Here is a 19,771-nt window from a genome sequence, read left to right on the forward strand (position 1 = left end):
TCTACACTGTCCGCTCTCTATAGCTTTAATATCCTTTCTATAATGGAGCGAAAAAATCTACATAGTACTGTAACTGTCGCCTGACCATTGCATTGAAATATAAGGAATAGTATTGTACTACAATAATGGAACACAACAATGGAGTTAATATTTCATTAGAATAGTGGAATAAAATTAGTATAGTATTAGAAGAATACAGTATTGGTACTGTGTTAGATAAGTGAAATACAGTATCCATATTAATGTTAGTGCTCTAATAGAATAATGGAATGCGGTATTAGTATTAATACTATGAGTATTACTATATTAGAATTGGGTTTATGTTTATCATAAATACTCGTAATCATTCACAATGGAAGATGGGTTTGTGTCTTGTCCCTTATTGTGCTGTGCTTTGATAGCCTGTCCAATTGCCGAAGGTGAACTATTTAATCGCCTCCCTGTCGTGGCTCTTGCTGCTATTGGCTGTGATCCGCCAGCACTCTATATAAAGCTGGCCTTGACAGGATAAGACGAGTTAAGTAGTTTCACAATTCTAAGGAAAGTAAGAGCTACAGTTTGGACATTGGGAAGACTGGAATATCGAGGTATAATCTGAGGGAAAGGGCGGAGAACAGAGAGTTTGAAGAGAATTCTGTCAGAATTGGAAGGAAGTGAAAGCCAGTGGCGATGAGGCTTCTCAGGAGCAGGTAAAGTGATTTCAGAAGCTGGAGTTTGGCACTGTCTTTCTTGCTGATCTTGCTTATCCCGGTCTGTGTCTAGATTTGAAATCATGAGTCTGGTGGGTAGTTTCCAGCACCAGGCTCTAATGCACGAAGGGTTCCCGTTTACCCCAAGCAGTCGGTGCCACCAGGACCATCCGTTCTTCCAGAGCTGGGTCCTAAACCAGGGCGAGATGTCTCCCGATTACTCGGCACAGCCTTCCTACAGCCCAGATTACGGGATTAACGGAGCGGGGCCAGAGCCCGGCCGCTTTCCAGCCGCCCCGGAGCGGGCAGGTAGACGGCGAGGGGCCGCGGTCCCGAAGAAGGAGCGGCGCCGGACCGAGAGCATCAACAGCGCCTTCTCAGAATTACGGGAATGTATTCCGAATGTCCCAGCAGATACCAAACTATCGAAAATCAAAACGCTGAGGTTGGCCACCAGTTATATTGCGTATCTCATGGACACTCTGGCCAAGGACAGTCAGCTCGGAGAGGCCGAAGCTTTCAAAGCAGATCTGAAGAAAATAGACAGCAAGGAAGGAAAACGCAAGCGGGAAACGGTAAGAGCCGGGAAACGGTGAAGCATGTTTATTATTCATGTGCAAGGTTTCTTCAGACTCTTGAGTATTGACTCCTGTTAACGGAAAGTTCAAATAATTAGCACAGGTTTTATTGACTTTAACTCAAAGCATTTACATGTTGAAGGTCAAGTCACAATTGCTGTTCGCGGCATTGAATGGAATCGCTGATCGAATCTAGTGTCAGTGCTCCGAATATGCCAATTGTGCGGCCTGTAAATGTGCTCCGAATAAACCAACAACAATCTGGGGCAAATTGAAAGGACCTGTGGCGCGATTCCCTGGATCAGGAAACGGGGAACCGACCTGATCAAAGAACCAAGTCCCTGAAACACGGCTGGGAACGAAATGGAAATCTCCAATACTTTGAATAATTAATAATCGGGTAACTTTGAATTTGAGATTTTGCTGATTTCCCTTTAAACTTGCCTGCCAATAACCAGCAATCGAACAAGCCGACTTCACTTAAAAACTACAAACTAGGGACTTTGTCTAAACTTTTATAACATTCTAAGTGATTTGTTCATCTAATTTTTAAACAAGTATTTTGTAGTTTGCTGTGTTGGGCAATTCGGGACAGAAAGCGACGGCTGGACTGAAATTCAACGGTTTAAATTAAAACTCTGAAAAGAATGAAACCAACTCACTTCATCGGGAACTGCGTTTTCATTCTTGGTGAAATCGAGGACATTCGGACCTGATCCTAAAAAAAAACAAATTGTGGAATAATTCGGGTCTCGCTGACCCCAATTGTAATATTTTAAGGGGGGGGGGGGGAATCGCAGTTTTCTCAACAAACGAGCCAGATCTACTCAAACCGTTGGTAAGACGGATAACTGGGCCAGAATCTGGTGAACAGAACCATTTATCCCCATCGATTAATGTAAAGATAATAAATGGAAGTTTACAAGTAAGGAGCTCACACTCCAGCAGAACATTGACTCCCAAATTGTTATTTTTAAACTCCAGAATCCAGGCTGGATTTGAGTTCATTGCAACTTTTTAAAACTAGTTAATTGTATATCGGCTGTGTAGATATCCTCCACGAGGTTTACTTTATATTAAATCATTTTCCGATCCATTCTCTGCCAGTTAGTCTAATCTGAACACCCGGTTCCCAACTATTGCAACGACTTTTGTTTTCACTCAGTCCGATAGCTGTAAATTGAACCTGGGTGAACAACCTAAACAAATCTAAATGCCAGAACGCCGAAATCCTCATCCTACTGGCAAATAACCCACGATATATCTGGGTGGTTGCCTTTGTAATAACGTGTATTTTAGGTGTGATTACATGAGCTTACAGCACAGAAACAGGCCCTTCGGCCCAACTGGCCTATGCTCCCCCTCCATCTCACCCCATCACCTGTCCCTTTCTCCCTCTGATACTTCGCGAGCTGCCCCGTAAATGTATCATTTATGTGATTGTACATAATACAATATATTTAAATGACTTTCGTTAATAACATGTATTTTAGATGTGAATTTTTTCTACACTCCTAATCAAACCGATATAAACCTTGTTTTATTTTAACCAGAATGAAACAGTAAACAGCTCCACAAGGAGCTGTGAGAAGAAACTGAAGGGGAGGACGGGTTGGCCGCAGCAAGTCTGGGCTCTGGAGCTGAACCAGTGAAAGTGCGGTTGCAAATTTTCAGTTTTGTTCAAACTCGAAAAGGACTGGACTGATCTGAGGTCGCTCCCCAAACTGAGCAGCCAGCCACTACAGATGTATAAGTGCAATTTCAAATCCGTTTAAGTTAAAGACTAAGAAAAGGGGAATAAATAAAATTATTTCTAATCTATATTTGCAGCACCTTTTGATTCAGTGTAAAATGCACATAAAGGAAGGTACAATTGTATCCTGACTTGCCTGCAAGAAATGCTGCAACGGGATCAGGTATTCTGTACAATGGGAACGATTCTCCTCCCTCGCTATTAGTTTAATTCGACTCAAATGTATTAAACGGCTTAAATATACCGAGATTTTATTTTCTTCCCTATAATTCAGTGAAAGTTTTTTTTTTAATGTTTTACCAGCAATGGCAATGACAAGTTCTGTGATTTGTCCCCAGTCAGTTCGCACTTCCCCCGGTTAATGTATGATTGAAAACTGTAAATAAATAAATAAATAAATAATGTTCTATTTACAACTTCTCGCAATCGTTTGTGAATAGAACAAGAAACGACCTGCTCCTGTCAGCCGGTCTATGGGATTGGGAGAGTGATTTTTCCAACCCGTGTCAGCCGGGCTATGGGATTGGGAGAGTTTGATTTATCCAACCCGTGTCAGCCGGGCTATGGGATTGGGAGAGTTTGATTTATCCAACCCGTTCCACATTCTACACGTTAATCCGACACTTGAAATCCATCTCTGCACTATTGAATTAAATCTCTGAAACAGCGGATACATGTCATCAAACAGCTGAAGAAGCGTTAGGTTGGTCATCGCACCGGGCTACCAATTCCTGCTTCGGGTTCAAATTGTGGCGGAGTAAAGGGGCAGGAGCAGACTTTAGCTAAAATGGTCGAGCTCTTCATATCGTTCTAACCGACACCGACACAGTTCGATAGAAACGGGAGGCGCCGTTTGGGCCGATTTACCCCTCCCGCCACTTGTAGAATTGATATGACGATAAGTAAACATTAAAATACATGTAGGAGGGAACCTGTCTATTTTACCATTGACTTTTCAGCAGAGTTAGACTCGAGTTGCAAGATATTCTCGGGCGCACCGCTCGTCCCCTGGACCCACAAGCCAGGACTCTGGTGTTCGAGGACACGAGGGTCTGTTCAGGAACACTGAAGCAAGGTCAGAGATGGAACAGGTCATCGCTTAATGCGCGAATTGTTTTTGTTTCAAATATATCTCAGAATTCCCATCAGCGATAAATCAACTTCTGTTCCAATTCTCCTCCCCCATTCCTGTAGATTATATTTCTGTAATATTGTCCCTCTCACATCACAGCTCCGCACCAGCACTTAACTTTCGAGCGACGATGGGATTCTCTCAATAAAATTACAGCTGAATTGGCAATAAACACATTGGCTCTAAAGTCTGAGTCTTGCAGTTGTCAGACTGACCCCGATCAGCCCAGGGCCAACTGTGCAAAGTATTATCCAGCATAATCCGCCGGACAGTCCCGGCCCAGACTTGCCTCTGTGGCATCCATTCTGCTGAGGTCGGAAAACGCCCAAGTATCCTTCCAATTAGAATAAATCTGAAGATACAAACTAAGCGACCGCGGCCCCGAACCCACACCAGGTTATTTCTTCTCTGAGTCTTAACATTTAAAGTTTCATTTCATTCAACCATCATTGAGGCCCAGCGGACACAACACGTCTAAACACCTGAAATCGGGGCAGCTTTTCAATTATTAACTTGTGCTTCGCCATAAAATGCTTTAAAAGAAAGAGATAAATGAGGATAAATGATAATAAATACGATCACAAATTACAATTAAAAGACCAGAAAAAGGGTTTTGTTTCCTGGTGCCAATGTTGAGACCCGAGAACAAGCGGAGGATTCTCGCGTTTGCCAGTTGGGGGTGAGACCAGTTTTGTGGGTGGAGATTTGGTCCCACGGAAGGTTTGATGGACATAGAAACATAGAAGATAGGAGCAGGAGTAGGCCATTCGGCCCCTCGAGCCTGCTCCGCCACTTAATGCGATCATGGCTGATCGTCCAAGTTCAGTACCCGATCTCTGCCTTCTCCCCATGTCCCTTGATCCCTTTAGCCTTAAGAAATATATCCAACTCCTTCTTGAATATATTTAATGAATTGGCCTCTACTGCCTTCTGTGGTAGAGAATTCCACAGGTTCACCACTCTCCGGGTGAAGAAATTCCTCCTCATCTCTGTCCTAAATGGCTTACCCCTTATCCTTAGACTGTGACCCCTGGTTCTGGACTCCCCCGCCATCGGGAACATCCTTCCTGCATCTAGTCTGTCCAGTCCTCTCAGAATTTTATAAGTTTCAATTAGATCCCCTCTCATACTTCTAAACTCCAGCGAGTACAAGCCCAATCGACCCAATCTCTCCTCATACGTCATTCCTGCTATCCCAGGTGTCAGCCTGGTGAATCTTCGCTGAACTCCTTCCATGGCAAGAACATCCTTCCTCTGATAAGGCGACCAAAACTGTACACAATACTCAAGATGTGGTCTCACCAAGGCCCTGTACAACTGCAGCAAGACATCCTTGTTCCTCTACTCAAAGCCTCTCGCTATGAAGGCCAACATACCATTTGCCTTCTTAACCGCCTGCTGCAACTGCATGCTTACCTTCAGCGACTGGTGCACAAGGACACCCAGGTCTCGCTGCACTTTCCCTTTGCCCAATCTATTGCCATTCAGATAATGATCTGCCTTCCTGTTTTTGCCACCAAAGTGGATAACCTCACATTTATCCACATTATATTGCATCTGCCATGCTTCTGCCCAATCACCCAACCTGTCCAAATCATCCTGGAGTTTTTCGGCATCCTCCTCACAGCACACACGCCCACCCAGCTTTCTGTCGTCTGCAAATTTGGAGATATTACATCTAGTTCCTTCATCTAGATCATTAATATATATTGTGAATAGCTGGGGTCCAAGGACCAATCCCTACGGTACCCCAGACCCATTTATTCCAACTCTTTGCTTTCTGTCTGCCAACCAGTTTTCTATCCAAGTCAATACCTTGCCCCCAATCCCATGTGCCTTAACTTTACATGCTAATCGCTTATGCGGGACCTTATCGAAAGCCTTCTGAAAGTCCAAATATACCACATCCACTGGTTCTCCCTTATCTATTTTACCAGTTAGATCCTCAAAAAATTCCAGTAGATTAGTCAAGCACGATTTACCTTTTGTAAATACATGCTGACTTTGTCCGATCCTGTCACTGTTTTCCAAGTGCTCAGCTATTACATCCTTTATAATGGACTCTAGCATTTTCCCCACTACCGATGTCAGGCTTACCGGTCTGTAATTCCCCGTTTTCTCCCTACCACCTTTTTTGAATAGTGGGGTAACATTAGCTACCCTCCAATCTATGGGTACTGTTCCAGATTCCATCGAATGTTGGAAGATGATCAGAAATGCATCTACTATTTCTAGGGTCACTTCCTTAAGTACCCTAGGATGTAGATTATCAGGCCCTGGGGATTTATCGGCCTTCAGTCCCATCAATTTCCTTAACACCATTTCCTTACAAATACTGATTTCTTTCAGTTCCTCCCTTTCATCAGACCCTATGTTCCCCGACATCTCTGGGAGGTTATTTGTGTCCTCCTTTGTGAAGACAGAACCAAAATATGTATTTAATTGGGCTGCCATTTCTTTGTTACCCATTATAAATTCCGATGATTCTGACTGCAAGGGACCTACATTTGACTTCACCAATCTTTTTCTCTTCACATATCTATATAAGCTTTTACAGTCAGTTTTTATGTTCCCTGCAAACTTACTTTCATATTCAATTTTCCCCTTCTTAATTAATCCCTTTGTCCTCCTTTGTTGAATCCTAAACTGCTCCCAATCCTCAGGTTTACTGCTTTTTCTGGCCAATTTTTATGTCCTCTCCTTGGATCTTATGCTATCCCTAATTTCCCTTGTTAGCCACAGTTGAGTCAACTTTTTTGTTTTATTTTTATGCCATACTGGGATGAACAATTTCAGTAGTTCATCCATGCAGCCTTTTCCTACCCAACTCGCGCCTCAGACCATCATAGTTTCCTTTATTTAAATTCAGGACCCTAGTCTCTGAGTCAACTACTTCATTCTCCATCTTAATGAAGAATTCTATCATATTACGGATGTAAAATATCCAGGAGCCTTGAGTCATTCACCAGAAGTATCAGTGGGCAACATAACTCTGTTCCACTATTCAAAATTGGTGCAATTAACATGGTTACTGACAGTAAAAAGTGGAACATCAATCTCCAATTTAAGAAACATTGAAGAAAACCGTCCCTTTTACAATAAACTGACAACAAGAACATGTATTTATATAGCACCTTTAACAGTAAAACGTCCCAAGGTGCTTCAGTGCAGTGTTATCAAACAAAACTTGACACCAAGCCTCATAAGGAGATATTAGGGCAGATGAGATGTAAGTTTTAAGGAACGTCTTAAAGGAGGAGGGAGTGGTGGAGAGATTTCTGGAGGAAATTCCAGAGCTTAGGGCCCAGGCTGCTGAAGGCACGGCCACCAATGGTTGAGCGATTATAATCAGGGATGACCAAGAGAGCAGAATTCGAGGAGCGCAGATATCTTGGGCGGCAGCGGTGGTGGGGGGGTGCCTGGGGAATTGTAGGGCTGGAGAAGATTACAGAGATGGGGAGGGGCAAGACCAATGGATGGATTTGAAAACAAGGAAGAGAATTTTAAATTTGAGGTGCTGCTCAAAGAGGAGTCAATGTAAGTCAGTGAGCACAGGGGTGATAGGTGAACGGGACTGGGTGCGTGTTAAGACACAGGGCAGTGAGCACAGGGGGTGATGGGTGAATGGGACTGGGTGTGAGTTAGGACACGGGCAGTGAGCACAGGGGGTGACGGGTGAACGGGACTCGGTGCGAGTTAGGACACGGGGCAGTGAGCACAGGGGGTGATGGGTGAACGGGACTGTGGGTGATTTAGGACACGGGTCAGTGAGCACAGGGTGATGGGTGAACGGGACTCGGTGTGAGTTAGGACACGGGGGCAGTGAGCACAGGGGGTGATGGGTGAACGGGACTGGGTGTGAGTTAGGACATGGGGCAGTGAGCACAGGGGGTGATGGGTGAATGGGACTCGGTGCGAGTTAGGACACGTGGCAGTGAGCACAGGGGGTGATGGGTGAAAGGGACTCGGTGCGAGTTAGGACATGGGGCAGTGAGCACAGGGGGTGATGGGTGAACGGGACTGGGTGTGAGTTAGGACATGGGGCAGTGAGCACAGGGGGTGATGGGTGAACGGGACTGGGTGTGAGTTAGGACACGGGGCAGTGAGCACAGGGGTCGATGGGTGAACGGGACTGGGTGTGAGTTAGGACACGGGGCAGTGAGCACAGGGGGTGATAGGTGAACGGGACTCGGTGCGAGTTAGGACACGGGGCAGTGAGCACGGGGTGATGGGTGAACGGGACTCGGTGCGAGTTAGGACACAGGGCAGTGAGCACAGGGGTCGATGGGTGAACGGGACTCGGTGCGAGTTAGGACATGGGGCAGTGAGCACAGCGGGTGATAGGTGAACGGGACTCGGTGCGAGTTAGGACACGGGGCAGTGAGCACGGGGTGATGGGTGAACGGGACTGGGTGTGAGTTAGGATACAGGGCAGTGAGCACAGGGGGCGATGGGTGAACGGGACTGGGTGCGAGTTAGGACACGGGGCAGTGGGCACAGGGGGTGATGGGTGAACGGGACTGGGTGTGAGTTAGGACACGGGGCAGTGAGCACAGGGGGTGATGGGTGAATGGGACTGGGTGCGATTTAGGACACGGGGCAGTGAGCACAGGGGGTGATGGGTGAACGGGACTCGGTGCGAGTTAGGACACGGGGGCAGTGAGCAAAGGGGGTGATGGGTGAACGGGACTCGGTGCGAGTTAGGACACGGGGGCAGTGAGCACAGGGGGTGATGGGTGAATGGGACTGGGTGCGAGTTAGGACACGGGGCAGTGAGCACAGGGGGTGATGGGTGAACGGGGCTGGGTGCGAGTTAGGACACGGGGCAGTGAGCACAGGGGGTGATGGGTGAACGGGACTGGGTGCGAGTTAGGACACGGGGCAGTGAGCACAGGGGGTGATGGGTGAACGGGACTCGGTGCGAGTTAGGAAACGGGGGCAGTGAGCACAGGGGGTGATGGGTGAACGGGACTGGGTGCGAGTTAGGGCACGGGGCAGTGAGCACAGGGGGTGATGGGTGAACGGGACTGGGTGCGAGTTAGGACACGGGGCAGTGAGCACAGGGGGTGATGGGTGAACGGGACTCAGTTCGAGTTAGGACACGGGGGCAGTGAGCACAGGGGGTGATGGGTGAAAGGGACTGGGTGCGAGTTAGGACACGGGGCAGTGAGCACAGGAGGTGATGGGTGAACGGGACTGGGTGTGAGTTAGAACACGGGGCAGTGAGCACAGGGGTGATGGGTGAACGGGACTCGGTGCGAGTTAGGACACGAGGGCAGTGAGCACAGGGGGTGATGGGTGAATGGGACTGGGGGCGAGTTGGGACACGGGGCAGTGAGCACAGGGGTGATAGGTGAACGGGACTGGGTGTGAGTTAGGACACGGGGCAGTGTGCACAGTGGGTGATGGGTGAACGGGACTCGGTGCGAGTTAGGACACGGGGCAGTGAGCACAGGGGTGATGGGTGAACGGGACTCAGTGCGAGTTAGGACACGAGGCAGTGAGCACAGCGGGTGATGGGTGAACGGGACTGGGTGTGAGTTAGGACACGGGGCAGTGAGCACAGGGGGTGATGGGTGAACGGGGCTGGGTGCGAGTTAGGACACGGGGCAGTGAGCACAGGGGGTGATGGGTGAACGGGACTGGGTGCGAGTTAGGACACGGGGCAGTGAGCACAGGGGGTGATGGGTGAACGGGACTCGGTGCGAGTTAGGACACGAGGTCAGTGAGCACAGGGGGTGATGGGTGAACGGGACTGGGTGCGAGTTAGGACACGGGGCAGTGAGCACAGGGGGTGATGGGTGAACGGGACTGGGTGCGAGTTAGGACACGGGGCAGTGAGCACAGGGGGTGATGGGTGAACGGGACTCGGTGCGAGTTAGGACACGAGGGCAGTGAGCACAGGGGGTGATGGGTGAATGGGACTGGGTGCGAGTTAGGACACGGGGCAGTGAGCACAGGGGGTGATGGGTGAACGGGACTGGGTGCGAGTTAGGACACGGGGCAGTGAGCACAGGGGGTGATGGGAGAACGGGACTCCGTGCGAGTTAGGACACGGGGCTGTGTGCACAGCGGGTGATGGGTGAACGGGACTCGGTGTGAGTTGGGACACGGGGCAGTGAGCACAGGGGGTGATAGGTGAACGGGACCCGGTGCGAGTTAGGACACAAGGCAGTGAGCACGGGGTGATAGGTGAACGGGACTCGGTGCGAGTTAGGACACGGGGCAGTGAGCACAAGGGGTGGTGGGTGAAAGGGACTGGGTGTGAGTTAGGACACGGGGCAGTGAGCACAGGGGCTGATGGGTGAACGGGACTCGGTGTGAGTTAGGACACGGGGCAGTGAGCACAGCGGGTGATGGGTGAACGGGACTCGGTGCGAGTTAGGACATGGGGCAGTGAGCACAGGGGGTGATGGGTGAACGGGACTGGGTGCGAGTTAGGACATGGGGCAGTGAGCACAGGGGGTGATGGTTGAACGGGACTCGGTGTGTGTTAGGACACGGGGCAGTGAGCACAGGGGGTGATGGGTGAACGGGACTGGGTGTGAGTTAGGACACGGGGCAGTGAGCACAGTGGGTGAAGGGTGAACGGGACTGGGTGTGAGTTAGGGCACGGGGCAGTGAGCACAGGGGGTGATGGGTGAACGGGACTCGGTGCGAGTTAGGACACGGGCCAGTGAGCACAGGGGTGATAGGTGAACGGGACTCGGTGCGAGTTAGGACACGGGCAGCCGAGTTTTGGATGAACTTAAGTTTACAGAGGGTGGAAGATGGGAGGCCAACCAGGAGTGTGTTGGAATAATCAAGTCAAGAGGTAACAAAGGCGTGGATGAGGTGTTCAGCAGCAGATGAGCTGAGGCAGGGGCGGAGACAGGCGATGTTGTGGTGGAAGTAGGCAGTCTTGGTGATGGAGCTGATATGTGGTTGGAAGCTCAGCTCAGAGTCAAATATGACACCAAGTTTGCGAACAGTCTGGTTCAGCCTCAAACAGCGAGAGGGATGGAGTCAGTGCTGTGTCATAGAGTCAGGGTCACTCACTGTGTAAATGTTTTATTTCATACATGTGTATATCCTAGAATTGTAATGTTGATAAAATACCTTACTCCGAGCGCAAATGATGAAGGCCTTGCCCCAGTAATATCAGAAATTTAAATTCACTTAAACCTGATGCAACAATTCCACTTCATATAATCCTTGAATCTGACAGTACAGAATGAAGCCATTCTTCCCAACATGCCTGTCCTGGCTCTGTGAAACAGCTATCAACCTAACTCTATTCCCTTGCACTCCCCTCCACCTCCCACCTTTATCTTTTTCCTCTTTCAACTATTTATTCACTTTCCTTTTAAATGCTATTCTACTTTAAATGGATTCTATTTCCATCACTATTTCGAGCTGGGCAACCGATGCTTCAATAACCATGCACATAACAAATCTTCAAATCTCTCCCTTTATTCTTTTGGCAATGCCTCCTAGCTGCTAACACCATCCAGTGGAAATAGTTGTCCCCTACTTACCTCATTAACGCCCTTACAATTTTGAGCACATCTCCTAGCGTTCTCTGCTTTAATGAAAAGAATTCCGTTTCTCTAACCTTTCCTCATTACTAAAGCTTCTCAATCTTGATATCATCCAAGTGAATCTCTTCTGTACCCTCTCTGTGGACTTATCATCCATCATAAAGTAGGGCACCCAAATCTGGAAACCAGTATTCTAACTGCAGTCTAACCAGTGACTAACGAAATTTAATATTACCCTTTGCTTTTGCACTCTACTTCCCAGTTAATAAAACCTAGAATCTGATTTTTTTTTTACAGCTTTGTCAACTTGTTCTCCCACTTTAAAAGATTTATTTATCGGAACCCTCAGGCTATCTACTCCTCTACTCATTTTAAAGTTTTAACAGTTAATGTGCATTCTCTTTCCTTAATCTTCCTCCCAAAATATTTACCTCACATTTCTCCACATTAAATTTCATCTAACATCTGGCTTCCAATCTAATAACTTGTTCATCCTTCCGAGGTCACTCTTTAAACATGCTCGCTGGCTTTAAGTCATCTGAAAATGTTGATATTGTGCCCTATCTAGCCAAGTCCAGATTATTATTCATACCCTCTTTTAGCTTTCTATATTTTCTACACACTTCTTGATGTTTTTTCTGTTACTAGCCTTAGATTTATCATAGGCCTTCAAATTCTCCTTGGATACAGGGGTGGTGCCAGAGAACTGGAGGATTGCAAATGTTACACCCATGTTCAAAAAAGGGGAGAGGGAAAACCCGGCAATTACAGACCAGTCACTCTAATGTCGGTGGTGGGAAAACTTCCAGATACAATAATCCATGACAACATTTGTGTCACTTGGAAAAGTATGGGTTAATAAATAAAAGTCAGCACGGATTTGTTAAAGGCAAATCGTGTTTCACTAACTTGATCGAGTCCTTGATGAAGAAACGGAGAGGGTTGATGAGAGCAGTGCGGTTGATGTTCTGTACATGGACTTTCAAAAAGGTGTTTGATAAAGTACCACATAATAGATTTGTTACCAAAATTAAAGCTCATGGGTTATAAAGGCAGTGGCAGCATGGATATAAAATTGGCTAAGGGACAGAAAGCAGAGAGTAGTGGTGAACGGTTGTTTTTCAGACTGGAGGGAAGTACACAGTGATGTTCCCCAGAGGTTGGTATTAGGACCACTACTCTTTTTGATAAATATTAATGACCTTGGGTATACAGGGCAAAATTTCAAAGTTTGCAGATGACATGAAACTCAAAAATGTAGTAAACAATGAGGAGGATAGTAACAGACTTCAGGAGGACATAGACAGACTGGTGAAATGGGCAAACGCAGGGCAGATGAAATTTAATGCAGAGAAGTGTGAAGTGATGCATTTTGGTAGGAAAGGTACAATTTTGAAGGGAGTGCAGGAACAGAGAGACCTGGGGTGTATGTACACAAATCTTTGAAGGTGGCAGGACAAGTTGAGAAGGCTGTTAAAAAAGCATATGGGATCCTTGGTTTAATGAATAAAAAGAGGCATAAGGTACAAAAGCAATTAAGTTATGCTAAACCTTTATAAATCACTGGTTAGACCTCAACTGGAGTATTATGGCCAATTCTGGGCACCACACTTTAGGAAGGATGTGAAGGCCTTGGAGAGGGTGCAGAGGAGATTTACTAGAATGGTTCCAGGGATGAGGGACTTCAGTTATGTGGAGAGACTGGAGAAGCTGGGATTGTTTTCCTTAGAGCAGAGAAGATTATGGGGAGATTTGATAGAGGTGTTCAAAATCATGAATGGTTTTGCTAGAGTAGATAAGGAGAAACTGTTTCCAATGGCATGAGGGTTGGTAACCAGAGGACACAGATTTAAAAATGGCAGAACAATCAGAGGTGACATTTTTTCTTATACAAACACAGCGAGTTGTGATCTGGAATGCACTGCCTGAAAGGGTGGTGGAAGCAGATTCAATAGTAACTTTCAAAAGGGAATTGGAGAAATACTTTAAGGGAAAAATATTACAGAGCTACGGGGAAAGAGCAGGGGATAGTTGGATAGCTCTTTCAAAGAGCTGGCATAGGCATGATGGACTGAATGGCCTCCTTCTGTGCTGTATCATTCTATGATTCTATGACCAACCTTTCACAAAACTGACTCTCTCTGATCAACTGATACTTGTCCAAGTGCTCAGTCACTCTGTCCCTGATGATATATTCCAATAACTTCCCCACAACTGATGTTAAACTGACAGGTCTGTAGTTATTTGTTTTCTCCCTCACTCTTTGCTTAAAATAATGGAGTGACATTTGCAATTTTCCAAACCAAAAGGCACAATTCCTGAATTGAGAGAGCTTTGGAAAATTAGGACTAATGCATCTGCAAATTCCCACACCAGTTTCTTTTAATACGCTGCAGTGGGAACCATCAGGTCTTGGGAGATTTTTCTATCTGATGTCCCATTATTTTCTCCATTACCATTTTCGTACTTATGTAAAATCCACTAAGTTCGTCTACTTGATTTATTTTTTGGTGGCATAGTGGTTAGCACTGTTGCCTCACAGCGCCAGGGACCCGGGTTCAAATCCAGCCTCAGGTGACTGTCTGTGTGGAGTTTGCACATTCTCCCCGTGTTTGCGTGGGTTTTCTCCGGGTGCTCCGGTTTCCTCCCACAGTCCAAAGATGTGCGGGTTAGGTTGATTGGCCATGATTAAAAAAAAATTGACCCTTAGTGTTAGGGGGGATTAAATACGTGGGGTTACAGGGTTACGGGGATAGGGCTTGGGTGGGATGGCTGTCGGTGTAGGGACCGGGTGCTAGGGTTTGGATGATCAGCCATGATCTCGTTGAATGGCGGAGCAGGCTCAAAGGGCCGAATGGCCTACTCCTGCTCCTATCTTCTATGTTTCTATGTTTCCTTGTACTGCTGGCATTTTTTTCTCTTCCTCCACTGTGAAAACAGATACAAGTCCTCTTTTAACAAGTCTGCCATTTCCTTATTGTCCATTAGAGTCTCGCCTGCTTCTGTCTTTAATAGGCCGACATTCCCCTTTATCACTTCTTCTCATAATATATTTGTTAAACAAATTACTGTCAGCTTTGATATCCCTTGCAACTTTTTTAATCATATTCTCTTTTAGCACCACTTTCTTTATATCCCTTTGTTGCTTTTTACAACTCTCCCAGGCTGCTGGATTTCCACTTTTCCTTGCACTTGTGTAAGCTTTTACTTTTCAGCTTGACACTGTCTCTTACCTCGTTTGTTGGCCAAGGTTGCTTAACTGCACAAGTGGATCTTTTGCCTTTTAGGGGTGTGTACTGGTTCTGTATCATACCAAATACTTCTTAAAGTACTGTTTGTCTGTTTACCCATTAAGAACATAAGAAGTAGGAGCAGGAGTAGGCCATACGGCCTCTCGGGCCTGCTCCGCCATTCAATAGGATCATGGCTGATCCGAACCTAGACTCACGTCCACTTCCCTGCTCGCTCCCCATAACCCTTAATTCCCTTATCAGCTAGGAAACTGTCTATCTCCGTTTTAAATTTATTTAATGTCGCAGCTTCCACAGCTCTCTGAGGTAGCAAATTCCATAGATTTACTACCCTCTGAGTGAAGAAGTTTCTCCTCATCTCAGTTTTGAAAGGGCAGCCCCTTATTCTAAGATTATGCCCCCTAGTTCTAGTCTCACCCATCAGTGGAAACATCCTCCCCGCATCCACCCGATCAAGCCCCCTCACAATCTTATATGTTTCGATAAGATCGCCTCTCATTCTTCTGAATTCCAATGAGTAGAGGCCCAACCCACTCAACCTTTCCTCATAAGTCAACCCCCTCATCTCCGGAATCAACCGAGTGAACCTTCTCTGAACTGCCTCGAGAGCAAGTATATCTTTTCTTAAATATGGAAACCAAAACTGTACGCAGTATTCCAGGTGTGGCCTCACCAGTACCCTGCATAACTGAAGCAAGACTTCCCTGCTTTTATACTCCATCCCCCTTGCAATAAAAGCCAAGATTCCATTGGCCTTCCTGATCACCTGCTGTACCTGCATACTAACCTTCTGTGTTTCATGCACCAGGACCCCCAGATCCCTTTGTACTGTAGCACTTTGCAGTTTCATTCCATTTAGATAATGTTGTATCTGTGTGTTAATGGAGACACGGAATGCAGGAGTTGGTTTAACAGGTGTTTACTGAACAAAGTCTGGAGGTGAACTAAAAGATACAAGACACTATACAGGCTTCTATACCCGAGTGGTCACTACCGGTATTACAGTACACAGGGGCTCTTAAAGGTAGATACACTACAATTCCTCCCCTTTTAGATAATTAGTACATAACATTTTAAGTGATCATTAATTAACATGTTTACAAGAACAATAATCTACACATTTGCTGCAGTTAATCAATTATAAGTCAGTCTCTCTGGAGGCTTCCTGACTCGGTCCGGATAATGCCTCGGTGGTGTAGTAGTTTTCGGTGGTGTAGTAGGTTCTTTTGGCAAGGTCGATTCGGCTTGAATGCCAGTGTCGGGTTCATCTGGTTCCAGTATCACCGGATCGGAGGTAGATACTATGAGTATCTCTGCTTCATCATTAGGCGTATAGAGTTGTGGTGTAGGTTGTCCCTTTTCGGATGACCCTATGATCTGGTCAACATGGCACCTTATTATGCTTTCTCCAATGTCCACGGTATACATCAGCGGTCCTAGTCGTGTGCAAATAGTTCCAGGCTGCCATTTCTCGGTACAGTAGTCCCGGGCCAAAACCTGTTGACCTATCTGGAAGGTTCTAGTTGGCCTTTCATTCATGCCTTGAAATTGCCGGTTCTCTACGTCCCTTCTGATGTTTGGCTTGATCAAATCCAGCTGGCACCTTAGTCTTCTATTGAAAAACAGCATGGCGGGAGTTTGGTTTGTAACCACATGTGTTGCATTCCTGTATGCAAACAAGAAGTTATCTACCTTATGTTGTAGATTTATTTCTTCATTACCCATGGCCTTTATGGCCTTCTTGAAGGTCTGGACAAACCTTTCAGCTAATCCATTGGTGGCGGGATGGCATGGGGCGGACATGTAGTGCTTAACCCCATTGTTTTTTAAGAACTTCCTGAATTCTTCGGACACAAATTGCGGTCCATTATCAGAACAGATCTGTTCAGGCAGCCCATTCCTGGCAAATATGGTCCTTAATACTGTGATGGTTTTTTCCGTGGTGGTGGAGGACATCTTTATTACCTCCGGCCACTTGAAGTGTGCATCCACCGCGATTAAGAACATTGAGTCCATAAATGGACCAGCAAAGTTGATATTAACCCTTTGCCATGGAGATGAGGGCCACTCCCATGGATGTAGAGGGGCTTGTGGTGGGGCGTTTTGGACCTTCTGGCATCCTAGACAGCTCTTGGTCATTTCTTCGATGTCTCCATCGATACCTGGCCACCACACAAACGCTCTGGCTAGGTTCTTCATTTTCACTCCACCCAGATGCCCCTCATGAAGCTCCTTTAGCACTTTATCCTACAGTTTGGGTGGAATCACCACTCTGGATCCACACATCACGGTTCCTCAGCACACTGACAGCTGTTCTCTTCTTTGCGAGAATGCTGGCAACAGTGGTTCGCCATGTGCTGGCCATCCCTTCACCGTTAAATTATAGACTCGTGAGAGAGTCGGGTCATTTCTCGTTTCCTTTTCAATGCTAGAATTTGTTACTGGTAGACATTCCACTATGGTTGAGTGGAACATCTCCACTGGGTCCACTGTAGGTGCCTCTTCTACTGTTGGCAACGGTAGGCGCGATAAACTGTCAGCATTCCCATGCTGTTTTGATCCTTTGTATTCTATGTTATATTGGTGTGCCCCTAGGGAAAGGGACCACCTCTGTAGCCTTTGCGCTGTCATAATGGGAACACCCTTTTTAGGGTTGAATATGGAGATGAGGGGTTGATGGTCAGTCAACAAGGTAAATTTTTGTCCGTGTAGGTAATGGTTGAATTTCTTCACTCCCCACACCAGGCTGAGTGCTTCCCTATCGATCTGGGCATAGTTACGCTCAGCTGAGTTCAATGAGCGTGACGCAAAAGCTATCGGCCGCTCCGAGCCATCAGGGAATCTATGCGATAATACCGCTCCTACGCCGTAAGGGGATGCATCGCACGCCAGTCTGATTGGCCGTGATGGGTTGTAATGAGCCAACACTTCCTTGGACGTGATCAAGCCTTTGCATTTATGGAAGGCATGTTTACAGTCTTCGCTCCATTTCCAAATTACTCCCATTTGTAGCAGTGCGTTAAGAGGGTGCAGAACAGTTGACAAGTTCGGTAAAAATTTATGATAGTAATTTATCAATCCCAGGAACGACCTTAATTGTGAGACATTTTCAGGTGCTGGGGCTTTTATGACCGCTTCAATTTTTTCAGGTGACTTATGCAACCCTTCTTCGTTAATTATATGGCCACAATATGATATTTGTTTCTGGAAAAATTCGCACTTGGGGCGATTTGCTCGTCGGCCCCGTTCTCTCAGTCTAGTGAGCACCTGCTCCAAATTGGCAAGGTGCTCATTGTCGTTTTCTCCTGTTACAAGGATGTCGTCTAGGTAGCATTGAGTCCCCGGAATCCCTTGGAGGACTTGCTCCATAGCTCTTTGCCAGATAGCTGGAGCTGATGCTACTCCGAAAACCAGTCGATTGTACTGGTACAGGCCTTTGTGTGTGTTTCTCGTGAGATACGTTTTAGAGGCCTCCTCAACCTCCATCTGTAGATATGCCTGTGCCAAGTTAATTTGGGTGAAACGTTTCCCTCCGGATAGTGAGGTGAAAATATCTTCTATCCTCGGAAGAGGATACTGTACCGTGTGAAGGACCGGGTTTACAGTCACCTTGAAGTCCCCACAGTTGCAAATTTTTCTCTGTTCTTCAGATTTATCATTATTCAACGTTTTCTTCATGACCGGGATGATGGGTGTTGCCCATTCGCTCCAATCTACCTTGGATAACACGCCTGCCTTTTCCAAATTCTCCAGCTCTGCCTCGACTGCTGGATGAATTGCGTATGGCACCGGCCTTGCCTTAAAAAACTTGGGAATTGCTGCATCTTCTACTTTTATTGAGGTGGTGACGCCTTTCAAGGTTCCTAGTTCCTGTTGAAACACTTCTTTGGCATTGGCCAAGACGTCTTTTAATCGTTCAGGTATGACGTCATTGTCATTTTTTTTCTTACTGGTCACCGTCAGTGCCTGAATGGAGTGCCAGTCTAAACGTATCTTCCTGATCCATTTGCGTCCCAACAGCGGTGGACCACCATCTTGCAGAACGTATAAATACACCTTCTGTATTTCCTTGCCGTTGTATACAGCAGGCACTCTTATTTTCCCTCTGGGGAATATTTTCTGCCCCGTATATGTCTTCAAGATAATGGATGTGTCTTTCAAAGGTATATGCGGAAATAGCCGCTCGTAATCCCGTCGACTTATGACGGTCAGAGCTGATCCTGTATCTAGCTCCATTTTAACTGGGGACCCCGCTATCGTGAGGGTAACCCAAATGGTCTGGTAATCTTCTTTGGCAATTACATTATGTAATTTGAGACAGCTTAGTCTCTTGTTTCCGGAGTCGCTATCGCACTTCTGGGCTTCGGAGCTACTGTCCGTCATCATTTGTACCTTTCTGTACTTTTCCTTCTTGATTTTTTTTCTGTCAGTGGATTTTTTGTTTCCAGATCGGCATACACGTGCAATGTGTCCCATCTTTCTGCATTGCCTGCATGCTTTGTCCTTGAACAAGCAGTCCCTCTGGTCATGGGTGGATCTGCCACAGCGATAACATCTCTCGAAACCCCATGTCATTTCATGGGTGCCAAAGTCCTGTGGCTTTTGCTGTATCTCTGCAGCTCCTCTTGCTGCTGCTTCGTATGATACAGCCACACTGAAAGCCTTGTCCAGTGTCAAATCTTTCTCAGAAAGTAGCCTTTTCTGTGTTCCTTCACTTAGGAGACCGCAGACGAATTTGTCTCGTAGAGAATCTGCCAGTCCTGCCCTGAATTGGCAGTGCTTTGACAGCTTTCTTAATTCGGTGAGGTAATCAGCGTCACTTTCATTCTTGTGCTGCTTCCTCCTGAA

General features: G+C 46.5%; 1 protein-coding gene across 1 annotated transcript; it reads left to right on the forward strand.

Annotated features, from left to right (window-relative positions):
- Positions 1 to 501: 501 nt before the first annotated feature.
- On the forward strand, positions 502 to 3,088 carry LOC147114402 (heart- and neural crest derivatives-expressed protein 1-like). Its single transcript, XM_085994080.1, has 2 exons — positions 502 to 1,264; positions 2,821 to 3,088. Exons 1-2 carry the CDS (start codon positions 773 to 775, stop codon positions 2,917 to 2,919), a joined length of 591 nt encoding a protein of 196 aa, XP_085850206.1. The 5' UTR covers positions 502 to 772; the 3' UTR covers positions 2,920 to 3,088.
- The last annotated feature ends 16,683 nt before the right edge of the window (positions 3,089 to 19,771 follow it).

Source organism: Somniosus microcephalus, chromosome 8, assembly GCF_052327205.1.
Source record: "Somniosus microcephalus isolate GS21.2 chromosome 8, FLI_Smic_1.0, whole genome shotgun sequence".
Taxonomy (NCBI): Eukaryota; Metazoa; Chordata; class Chondrichthyes; order Squaliformes; family Somniosidae; genus Somniosus; species Somniosus microcephalus.

What these genes read in the sequence shown, in the direction of transcription:
- LOC147114402 (XM_085994080.1), top strand. Translation starts at nt 773, where the DNA reads ATGAGTCTGGTGGGTAGTTTCCAGCACCAGGCTCTAATGCACGAAGGG. An exon ending in GAAAACGCAAGCGGGAAACG is followed by an intron (nt 1,265 to 2,820) that starts GTAAGAGCCGGG and finishes TATTTTAACCAG; the next exon opens with AATGAAACAGTAAACAGCTC.